The sequence below is a fragment of the Linepithema humile genome, chromosome 4 (genome assembly GCF_040581485.1).
Source record: "Linepithema humile isolate Giens D197 chromosome 4, Lhum_UNIL_v1.0, whole genome shotgun sequence".
Classification (NCBI taxonomy): Eukaryota; Metazoa; Arthropoda; class Insecta; order Hymenoptera; family Formicidae; genus Linepithema; species Linepithema humile.
In genome coordinates, this window is record NC_090131.1 from 28,407,523 (window position 1) to 28,420,358 (window position 12,836).

The window sequence follows — 12,836 nt, forward strand, 5'->3', positions numbered from 1 at the left end:
CATTTATTAACTCGAGCTTGGAATGCATCGAAATGATGACCTTTCATTTCGATGCATTTATTAACTCGAGCTTGGAATGCTTGTACACATGTAGAAAGTGTATCTGGCGTTATTTGTGCGCAAGCATATCTAATACGTTCCACCATGTTTTCTCGAGTATTTGGTACTTCTGTATACACTTTTTCTTTAAGGTAACATAAAATTATTTCAACTTTCAAAATTATTTCAAAATTATTTCAAAAGATAAAATCGAAATGGAATCTGTTGGCACATGGCTATACATGTTCTTCGCATTTGTTTGATGAAATGTACTGAAAAAAAGTATAGGTACTGTCTGTATAATAATTCACTTGTAATTTACTTATATCCTTTACCCTTTATTTCTCATATTTCCCATTTACATATTCTTTTAACCTAAATTGTTACATTTGTTAAATTTAATAATCCCTTTTTTTTATTTTAACTTTCAGAGGATCTACAGTACACATTGTAATGTCTGTATTAAGTTTTATTTCATCTATTTTGATATTTTTATCTACTTTAAATTCAAACGTTCGTATCAATGTTGCTAGAATGACTTTCATAGAAATCATCGCATATTTTTGACCTGCAATTTTGTTAATTATATACAAAACAATTTTATCATGATATTTTGTTATTTATTCGTGCTTAGTAAGCTGCTTACCAATACAATTTCTGAGTCCGTTACTAAACGGCATGAAATATTTCGAATAATGCTCTTTTTTTTCTGGAAGAAATCTATCTGGATCGAACATCAAGGGATTCGACCAATGTTTCTTATTTCGGTGCATATGTAATATAAACATAATTATTTCAGCTCCTTTAGGTAAAATAGTTTCTCCTAAAACATACATACGTTTATATTAAAATATTATTCTAATAAAAATGTAATAATAAAAAATGGTTTAAATAAGTACATGTTTTATAATAAAAAAATTACTTTTGCATGTATCTCTGTCTTTTAATTGTAGCACGAAAAAACACATTTTTAAATAAATTATTATAATACACAATTATAGTTAATCATACCTATTTTTAAATCTTCTGTTAGAATTCGTCCAATCAAAGGAGCAGCAGGGAAGAGTCTCATTGTTTCCTTAATAACTCGATTCAAATAATCCATTTTTTGCAAATCATCATATTTAATTGGTACAGATTTTGGAGATTTATTGCCGTAAATTTCTGATAATTCTTTGTATGCTTTTTCCTAGTATGAAATAAATTGTAGCGATGTGTATTTTTTAATACATTGCTCTATATTTGTGATTAAAATTTTGTGCATTGCTTATGGAATTAATATTGCTAACTATAACTAAAGCGTAAGTAATAATAAATGTTTGCATAATTTTATTTAAATTTTTAACATAAATAATATATTACATATAGTCACTAATATATTACATATAGTCACTAACTTGAAATTACATTATTTGTAAGTTTTATAATGTATTAAGTAAGTTAATAACTTGTATTGTACTTTAATAAATTTAATGTTTACGTACCTGTACTTCTGGAAAATTTGCGAGCATAAAAGTCACAAAATTTATTGTAACGGCAGTTGTGTCAATGACCTATGTAAATAAAAACTTGTTTTATTATATGTCTACATATAGTTTGAATGTGGAAATATAAACACGTACTGCGGATAACATTGTAATAATATGATCCTGATTTTCTTGTAGAGTTATTCTTCCTTTATGCAACGCTTCCAATAGAATGTCGAAAACTGTATTATTTGAATAAAAATATATAAAATAATTGATTACTTTTTTACAAAAATAAGTTTCCTACACATATAATTTTGAAATTTTTGCAAAAGCAATGAAAAAAATAAAAATCTTCAAAAATAACGTTTTATCAATAAAAAAGAGACACATATTTCATTATCTTTTCAGCAATATTATTAAAAAATAAATTTTTTTACCATTATTTTAAAATATTATATGTTGAACAAATGTAAACATTTAAGTAAAAAAGTTGACAAACTTACGAAACGTCTTACTGTTGGATTTGGCTACCACAGATTTTTCGAATACATGTTTTCTTTGCAGTAACTGAGTAATTAGAAATCATATATAACATAAATAAAGGATTCAAGTCAGAATATTAATAAATAATATTTCAATATAGCTATACCTCATTTATAAGCAAAATGCCACAATTTAATTGTTTTTGCTGTCTCCATTTTGTAGTAGAAAAATTGAATATAACATTTGGATGCAAAAATATGTTACTTAATCTATATCTCCAAATTTCCTTTATGCTGAAACATGTTTCTTCGTAAATCATGACTAAAAGTTAATTTAAACGTAATCATAAAATTTGAGAGAGGTTCAACTGCCTACATTCCCATTTGCCAACAGCTTCGTTTGCCCACAACATTTTGCCGACAGCTTCAATTGCCGACATTCCCGATTGCCTACAGAGCGATAGCCTACAAGCATTATTGCGCACATTTAAAAATTAAAAATACAAACGTACGTTTACACACAAGACATTATTGCACACATACACATTGCACACATGATATTATTGCGCACATACACATTGCACACATGACATTATTGCACATATATACATTGCGCACATGACATTATTGCGCTTTGTGTAGAAACTCGTAAACCCACGTTGAACCTCGCTTTGTTTGAAATTTCACGCGTAGGCGGCGAAGAACTTCGCCCCTACGGGGCGAAGCCTCTCCCCCGCGTAAAACAAATAACAAATCCTACTCAGGTTATAACAAGGTAAACCTAACAAGGTTAACCAAGGTTCACAAACAAAGTTGTAAACTCATGTTGAACCTCGTTTTGCATTGAAAGAATATGCGCAATAATATTATGTGTGCAATGTGTATGTGAGCAATAATGTCATGTGTGCAATGTGTATGTGTGCAATAATGTCTTGTGTGCAAACGTACGTTTGTATTTTTAATTTTTAAATGTGCGCAATAATATTATGTGTGCAATGTGTATGTGCGCAATAATATTATGTGTGCAATGTGTATGTGCGCAATAATGTCATGTGTGCAATGTGTATATGCGCAATAATATCATGTGTGCAATGTGTATGTGTGCAATAATGTCTTGTGTGCAAACGTACGTTTGTATTTTTAATTTTTAAATGTGCGCAATAATGCTTGTAGGCTATCGCTCTGTAGGCAATCGGGAATGTCGGCAATTGAAGCTGTTGGCAAATGGGAACGTAGGCAGTTGAGACCCTCCCTAAAATTTTATAAATTATATTATAAATTTAGTTTTTTTTATCACTATAATTAAAATATTTAAAATACTTTAAAAAAAAAATAAAAAAAGAATTATATACAGGGTGTCCCGCGTAAGGTGTACCACCGGGAACTGGGAGGTAGATGGGATTGAAATAAATATAAAAGTCCTTTACCGTTTTACGATATTCGCAATAATAAACGAGATATTAATTTTTACAATTGGACTAATGAGAGCGCGTCGAGAGAAGCGCTCGAGCCGCTCGAGGTCTAGCCCGGCCTAGTCTATCATACATTGGCTGCGGGCGGCGCGTTGGAAAGGCAAGAGGGGAAACGCGCCGTGGCTCGGCGCTCAGCTCACGTCTCGCCGCACCGCGCCTAACGTCACGCGTCTATGCCGCTACGCACAATCGCGATTACAATATGTATGTTGTATAATAATGACAAATAACTTATTTAGGGAAGAAAATAATAAAAGATCGCGAATTTGCGATAAAGTACGATACGATAAAGAAAAAAATTACAATTGTGGATACTGTAATTAAGTTATTTTGTATTTATGCGTTAATTTTTTACATTAACACGATTCTGTTACTTTTACTTTATTATGATATTTATTTGTTGTGTACATTTGGTATGAATTTTTTCACAGTGCAAGGAAACGCTATCGTTTCCACACCACCTTGAGGTAGATAGCTTGGCGCGTTTTTTTTTAAAGTGGTTTCCCCAGTAGGCCTAATCCACTCTTCTCACACTTCTAATTAAGTGTATGTTCAAAGTGCCTTCCTTGCATTTGCAAACATACTTCTACTCTCCGAGAAATTTGCCGTGTTGCACGGTGCGCCATATCTGGAGTGATGGTTTGAAAGGCCGCTATGATTTCATCACGTACCTCATTTTCAGTACCATCACGTTTATGCTCGACTAAAGCTTTGATATAGCCCCAAACGAAATAATCGAGCACGTTTAAATCTGGCGATCGTGCCGGCCAAACGATCGGACCACCCCGACCGATCCATCTATCCGAAAAACGATCATTTAAAATTTCTCGTACTCTACGAGAATAATGTGCGGGAGCTCCATCGTGCTGAAAAATCAGCGTTTCCCGCTCTCGAAGAGGAATGTCCTCCAAAAGAATGGGCAATTCATTTTCCAGAAATTCTGCATATCTTTGTCCATTGAGATGTGCCGGTAAAAAATACGGCCCGATCTGAAAATTTGCCACAGAAACGTTATGGAAACAATGCAATAGAAAAAAATGTCTTTATTTGCAAGAATATTTACCACTCTGTTTGCAAATATTCCTGCCCACACATTTATGGACCACCGATATTGGAAGGTGCACTGACGAACAGCTTGCGGATTCTCCTCTTCCCAAAACAAGAAATTGTGAGAATTGAATACACCATTCGGCGAAAAAGTTGCTTCGTCCGTCCATAAAATGTGATCGGGAAATGAAACATTTCGCCGACATTGTGCAAGGAATCCTGCGCAAGTTTTATTCATGATTATTATACAGTTAAAAGCGCTATAAATATCAAATAAAAATTAGAATAAAATCATAAAAATACCTTCACAGAAATAGATGCGCTGTATTTCATCTCGTGGAAAAAGTTGCTGCACACGTTGAAAATGGAAAGGATGCAATCCATTTTCTTGCAAAACACGATGCACTGTGGTTCGTGGTATACCAAGTGCGCGACTTACACGGCGTATAGTATTTTGGGGATTTTCCTCGAACGCACGCAGAATTTGTTCGTCGTTGTTGACGTGACGACGCAATACCCTGTCACGGTTTTCATGCATCATAACAACTCCTGTTTCTATTGCGCGTAGGAAACACCTCGTTATTGTGTGTCTGCTTGCATGCCGACGATTCGGAAATCGCTCCGCGTACAGACGCTCCGCGACACGAGCATTTCCTCTGGCCATACCGTAAAAATAAATCATGTAAGTATACTCTTCCGTTGTAAAATTCATTATAAGCGCACTCTAATAATACATTACTAAGAACAGATACGTGCAACAAATGTGAATACGAGAAAAAAACAATATATGACCACAAGAAAAAAATAATTGAAAATATATTTTCAATTGTTTTTTTCTCGTATTTACATTTGTTGCACGTATCTGTTCTTAGTAATGTATTATTAGAGTGCGCTTATAATGAATTTTACAACGGAAGAGTATACTTACATGATTTATTTTTACGGTATGGCCAGAGGAAATGCTCGTGTCGCGGAGCGTCTGTACGCGGAGCGATTTCCGAATCGTCGGCATGCAAGCAGACACACAATAACGAGGTGTTTCCTACGCGCAATAGAAACAGGAGTTGTTATGATGCATGAAAACCGTGACAGGGTATTGCGTCGTCACGTCAACAACGACGAACAAATTCTGCGTGCGTTCGAGGAAAATCCCCAAAATACTATACGCCGTGTAAGTCGCGCACTTGGTATACCACGAACCACAGTGCATCGTGTTTTGCAAGAAAATGGATTGCATCCTTTCCATTTTCAACGTGTGCAGCAACTTTTTCCACGAGATGAAATACAGCGCATCTATTTCTGTGAAGGTATTTTTATGATTTTATTCTAATTTTTATTTGATATTTATAGCGCTTTTAACTGTATAATAATCATGAATAAAACTTGCGCAGGATTCCTTGCACAATGTCGGCGAAATGTTTCATTTCCCGATCACATTTTATGGACGGACGAAGCAACTTTTTCGCCGAATGGTGTATTCAATTCTCACAATTTCTTGTTTTGGGAAGAGGAGAATCCGCAAGCTGTTCGTCAGTGCACCTTCCAATATCGGTGGTCCATAAATGTGTGGGCAGGAATATTTGCAAACAGAGTGGTAAATATTCTTGCAAATAAAGACATTTTTTTCTATTGCATTGTTTCCATAACGTTTCTGTGGCAAATTTTCAGATCGGGCCGTATTTTTTACCGGCACATCTCAATGGACAAAGATATGCAGAATTTCTGGAAAATGAATTGCCCATTCTTTTGGAGGACATTCCTCTTCGAGAGCGGGAAACGCTGATTTTTCAGCACGATGGAGCTCCCGCACATTATTCTCGTAGAGTACGAGAAATTTTAAATGATCGTTTTTCGGATAGATGGATCGGTCGGGGTGGTCCGATCGTTTGGCCGGCACGATCGCCAGATTTAAACGTGCTCGATTATTTCGTTTGGGGCTATATCAAAGCTTTAGTCGAGCATAAACGTGATGGTACTGAAAATGAGGTACGTGATGAAATCATAGCGGCCTTTCAAACCATCACTCCAGATATGGCGCACCGTGCAACACGGCAAATTTCTCGGAGAGTAGAAGTATGTTTGCAAATGCAAGGAAGGCACTTTGAACATACACTTAATTAGAAGTGTGAGAAGAGTGGATTAGGCCTACTGGGGAAACCACTTTAAAAAAAAACGCGCCAAGCTATCTACCTCAAGGTGGTGTGGAAACGATAGCGTTTCCTTGCACTGTGAAAAAATTCATACCAAATGTACACAACAAATAAATATCATAATAAAGTAAAAGTAACAGAATCGTGTTAATGTAAAAAATTAACGCATAAATACAAAATAACTTAATTACAGTATCCACAATTGTAATTTTTTTCTTTATCGTATCGTACTTTATCGCAAATTCGCGATCTTTTATTATTTTCTTCCCTAAATAAGTTATTTGTCATTATTATACAACATACATATTGTAATCGCGATTGTGCGTAGCGGCATAGACGCGTGACGTTAGGCGCGGTGCGGCGAGACGTGAGCTGAGCGCCGAGCCACGGCGCGTTTCCCCTCTTGCCTTTCCAACGCGCCGCCCGCAGCCAATGTATGATAGACTAGGCCGGGCTAGACCTCGAGCGGCTCGAGCGCTTCTCTCGACGCGCTCTCATTAGTCCAATTGTAAAAATTAATATCTCGTTTATTATTGCGAATATCGTAAAACGGTAAAGGACTTTTATATTTATTTCAATCCCATCTACCTCCCAGTTCCCGGTGGTACACCTTACGCGGGACACCCTGTATATATATATATATTTATATCTGTTGTAAAAAGATTTATTTCTACGATATAAAATTGATATTAATTATTAGAATTTAAATTAAATACATTTATACCTCGTCAGTTGTTTAAGTAATTGGTGTGCTAATTGTGATTCCACTTTAACGTCCAACATAGTTTCTATAGCGTCACATAAAAAAAATAGATTAACATTCATTATAATATCTAAGTACATAAACTGTATTTACATAGAGAGTTGCTAAATATCCAGTTTTTGAATTAAGCTGTAAACTGTTTCAAAATTTTATTCAATATTTTATAATTATTATTATATTAAAAAGTTAAATCAATTTTCACATGTTCAGTTTCATAAGAAATATAAAAGTTAACTTAAAAAATAATTACAATAAATTATTCTACTTTTATAGGCACATTTTGTATGCTTTTGATTCTAAATAGATCAGTTTGTTACATTTTTATATTGTAACGGCCTAAAATAGTGATATTACCAATATTACCTAACCAATATTGTTTTCTTAATATCATTGGAATAAAATAATATATTTCTCGCTTTAACTCTGTCGGTTATACTCAATGTCGTAATGTCGATATTTAAAATATTCGTCAACTAATTACCATGATTAATTACCATAATTAATTATATGGTTAATTATCACGATTAACATTTTTATTTGATTTTATGTATTTGTATTTTCTTATGCGGTCATATAAAATGATCTAATATTCTGGAGTTGACAACTTTCATGCATCCCAGGTAGCACATGTTCATTTTATATACGTTTCCTAAACGTATCCAATGTGTTTATACACGAATACGAAATTATGCTGGGATTTTATTGTGATACAATTAAGAAAAATAATATTTTCAAATTCGTGAAAATAAAATGTATAATTTGCGCCTATTTTGCTTTTATTTCACTCGTATTGCTTTATAAATTTTTCATGTCAATTTATCATATAAAACGCAAACAGATATTTTATGGAGTATATAATTAATTCTACTATGTTTCAATTCTAACTGTTTCAAAAAGTGATAATTTAACACACACAAAAGTGTAAAATAATAATTTTAAAGTTTGCTGTAAATTTGTGGTTATAAGCAGTTGGAATATATGATATCGATATATACATATATATCTCATTTTGATTACTTGTTTAAAAAAAGGTTATAAATTATATACACGAAATCCTAAATTTAGTACTACATTTTAATATTTTATATATCTTTAATATTATTTAATTCAGAAATGTATAACTTTTTATAATGCTTCGTAATATATACAAATAAGACAACTTATCATCAACACTCTATTAATAATGTACGTTTGAAGTCCGTAGTTACGTAATTGTAAATTACGAGAAATTTCACAATTTTATTTTAATTAGTTTGTAGAAAATTTTAAAGATGTTTACGAATATATAGAAGAATTGTATTTTTAGCATACAATTCTTATTTTAAAATTGTTTTTTGATAAACAAAAGTAAACATTTTATAAGATAGTAGAGTTACTTATTCTTACCACATGCAATGTTAAAAATACTTCTATGTAGAAAGTCAAGAAGAATAATTTCATTTCCATTTTGTTCAACTTTTTTTAATTCGCCCATAAGTGCTAATGATTGTTCCACAAATATATTAAAGTAGATTCGTAAGTTGTTTGAAGTAAACATTCTCTCTATCATTTTTCGATTTGAGCTCCATAAAGATACTGAAATAAGTAAATACAAAAGAATAATTAGAAAAATGTTATTGATCCGTTATATAATATTAACAACTTCTCTGTGATACTACGGGGTAAATATAATAATACTGTTCGAGTATACTCGGGCAAATAAAAAAAGTGGATATAAAAATAATAAAGATAGGACAGAAAAGATCAAATTCCACAAGAGATTTACAGTCTTACTGTGGAATCTGATTTTTTCTATATATATGTATATATAAACGAATATGATTTATACATAAATAATATTTGCTTATTGTGTAACTATTGCGTTATAAACATAATGCTAAATAAATAGCATATGAGAAAGTGGTTGTAACTACTTTATTATTTGAACTAAATTAAATATTATTTAGAGTAAGTAATAACAATTAATTAAACTTTATTCTTATTGAAATATCTTACCAGAAGATGTGACAAGTCCTGTTCTAAATACTGGTTTAAAAATTTTATATATTGAACTTTTCTCGAAGCATCGACTTTGCAAGACAGCCTAAACCACAAAGTTAAAATCTAATTTATTAATGTTTTTATATTATATTAAATATGTGTATTTATTTGTGCTATTTCCATATTCACATATGTATATTTCAGAAAATAATTTTTATTATTTAAAATAAAATATAAAAGTTACATACATAATAAAAATTTATATTATTTAATATATATAATAATAAATATTTCTTAATGTATATGTTTATAGAAAATGTTTATTCTTTATAATACATGTTTGTAAAAATCAAACATTATTCTTTTACCTTTACGTGTTCTCCGTCATATAAACCGATATATGCAGTATTTCCTACCCAGAATCGAAATGGAGATGAAAAATTATTTACTAATGTATTCGTAACTTGTTCAATATCTAAAAAAAACATTATATAAAAATATTTTTTTTATTAAAAAAAATAAACTTATTTTATATTAATATTAATAAATTCCACTTTAAAAGAATTAATTTTTAGAATTTTTGTATTATAAAATAATGAACAATAAAATAGTATACGATTTAACGTATAATTCGTTGTATGTAAGCTCTATGCATAGACACAATCAACTCATACGATGATTCTATAACTTGATTTATCGTGCGGTAGAAAAGAACTATTTCTTGTTCATGGTTATTTATTAGAAAATAGTAGGTCTTAAGTCACAATGTTAAACGGTAAGAATTTACTCAACATATATTATAATATTGCATATAATTGAATATAATAGTAATTGTATTGTGCAGTACACAGATTACGCAGGTGGATATGTTTTATGATTAGAAATTTAGTGTAAGCAATTTTCAAATTTTTATTATTGACTTTTAGGAAATTTATTTTCTTCTACTAATTTTAATTAATTATTTAAGCAAGTAATTAAAATAATTAATTACAAAATTGTAATGCAGATATATTTAAGTAAGATAATGTTCTGTTGTTTACAAATTTAATTTTTTGTTGGTTCTTTTAATTTTACTTTTGTATATACATTAAGTATATTATAATTTGTTATTACCACTAATATTTACTCTCAAAAAATAGGGAACACTTCCAACAAGTGGATATGCTTTTGGACCTGGGAAAGTGTTTACTTTTTTAATAAAAGATCGACGCCAGAAATTCGACAAAATGTAACTCACTCCAAGACAAATTAAAGTTATTAATATGACAGTTACAAACATTGCTGTATTTATTTTTACAACAATAACGACGTTATTCACAAACAATAGAAATATATGAGTTGGCACTGCGAACTGCGAACACCACTGATGTTATTTCTTTTAATTTTCGCTTTTAATACGCACTGTGACGAGTGGAATGGTAGAAGAAGTATTTATAGTAGGAAACGAGGACGAGAGAGAGAGAGAGAGAGAGAGAGAGAGAGAGAGAGAAGTTATTGCTTACATTTATGCAAAGGCAGAAGAGAAAAAAAATAAAGATAATGATAATTAAAGAGAACATTATACAGACTGCAGAATGAAGCGAGATAATTGATTCTGACTGGATAGCTTTTGAGAAGACTTAGAAGAGTAATTAATTATGATCAATTGACATCGGTTAAACTATCTAACATTGTTAAACAACAATTTTTTGTGCAAATAGTTCTTGCTGTTAATAAAAACTAATCTATGCATTCTATTTATTACAATTTTATATTCATGTTATAAATAGCCGACATTGTGATAAGGTACGTGTTGCTTAGTTATTTTGTGCAAATAGTTCTTGCTGTTAATAAAAACTAATCTATGCATTCTATTTATAACAATTTTATATTTATGTTATAAATAGCCGACATTGTGTTAAGGTACGTGTTGCTTATAAACGTAGGGAGAATGAAAAAATAACTATAGTTATTTTTTCATTCTCCCTACGTTCCACAACCCAGATAGCACATGATATTCTCAGTATATTCTATAAATGTACGAATGTACGGAGAATATACGAGAATATTTTCACAATATTCTTAGAATATCTGAAATATGATATCCTTTTTGAGATACACTAAGAATATGCTCAGAATATCTGAAATATAATTTTCATTTTTAGATTTATTGAAAATATGTTTAGAATATCTGAAATATGCTTTCCGCCTTTAGATATACTGAGAATATGCTCAGAATATCCGAAGTATAATTTCCGTTTTCAGATATTGTGAGAATATGCTCAGCATATCTAAAATATAATATTCAATTTTTGTAGTATTCCTACAGATGGTGGTATGAGTAATATCAAGAAACGTCTTAATTATATATATTTCAATTTCATAATAAAACCTAACCTAAAAGCATAACTTAAGTTATGCTAATTAGTCTAAAAATTGCAATTATAATTCAAATCTTTATAAATATATTTCAGCATTATTGGATTGCAAAACATTCAGTTAATGGCCACATGCGATTATTTATTTACGTACATTTTTGATATTAAGTATATCATTGAAAGAATATTAATCTAGACTGTAATTACAGATATGGTGAGATGTAAATACCAAAAATGTACTGAAGAAGAATTTTCGGCGCCTATTAAAACTTGGTTGGCTCACGCTAAAGAGAGAATCCAAAAAAATTCAAAATAAGATATATATACTTACTTTTTTAAAATAAAATAAAATATAATATAAAAAAATATAAAATAAACTGTGACTAATAAAAATAATATATATATATTGCTATAAAATAATATATTGCAAAACAAAATAAAATATATGTATTATCTCCTTTAAATTTTATTCAATTATTTAAAAAAGTACTTGTAATCTAAAAAAATAACTTAAAATATTATAGTTTAAAATTATGTTCTTTTGATATGGTATGATATCAATGGTTTAATTCCAATACCCCGTAACTGAAAAATCCAAATTTTACAGGAGATGTTTCATTTATTATTTTTTTAATCAATTAATAAATATTAAATTTAGAAATCGTTTTCTAAATTTAATATTTTTTTAATCAATTAATAAATTTTAAATTTAGAAAACGTTTCCTAAATTTAATACTTATCAATTAATTAAAAAAAAAAATAAATAAATAAAACATCTATAAAATTTTAATTTTTTGTTAGGGTCTATTTGAATTAAATCGTCGATATACTGGGTATATTGAGAATATTCAGAATATATACTGAGTATGTACAGAAAATATACTGAGAATATTCAAAAGATATACTAAGAATGTATAGAAAATATACTTAGAATATTCAGAAGATATACTGAGAATGTACAGAGAATATACTAAAAATATTAAAAAAGCGGACATTTGGATATACTGAGAATATACTCAGAATATCTTAGATATCCTACGAATGTTCTCAGTATATTTGAAAAATATGGTTCGATAT

The 12,836-nt window shown here is 30.3% G+C and overlaps 1 protein-coding gene across 1 annotated transcript; it reads right to left on the bottom strand.

Moving 5' to 3' along the window:
* Nucleotides 1-356: 356 nt before the first annotated feature.
* On the bottom strand, nucleotides 357-10,690 carry LOC105667478 (cytochrome P450 4C1-like). Its single transcript, XM_012359298.2, has 13 exons — nucleotides 10,640-10,690; nucleotides 10,516-10,575; nucleotides 9,771-9,877; nucleotides 9,418-9,505; nucleotides 8,809-8,997; nucleotides 7,384-7,447; nucleotides 2,158-2,284; nucleotides 2,012-2,075; nucleotides 1,662-1,747; nucleotides 1,524-1,592; nucleotides 1,051-1,228; nucleotides 686-862; nucleotides 357-607 (listed from the first exon to the last, which is right to left on the bottom strand). The coding sequence occupies exons 5-13, from the start codon at nucleotides 8,969-8,971 to the stop codon at nucleotides 438-440; spliced, it is 1,098 nt and encodes a 365-aa protein (XP_012214721.2). The 5' UTR covers nucleotides 8,972-8,997; nucleotides 9,418-9,505; nucleotides 9,771-9,877; nucleotides 10,516-10,575; nucleotides 10,640-10,690; the 3' UTR covers nucleotides 357-437.
* Between the last annotated feature and the right edge of the window lie 2,146 nt (nucleotides 10,691-12,836).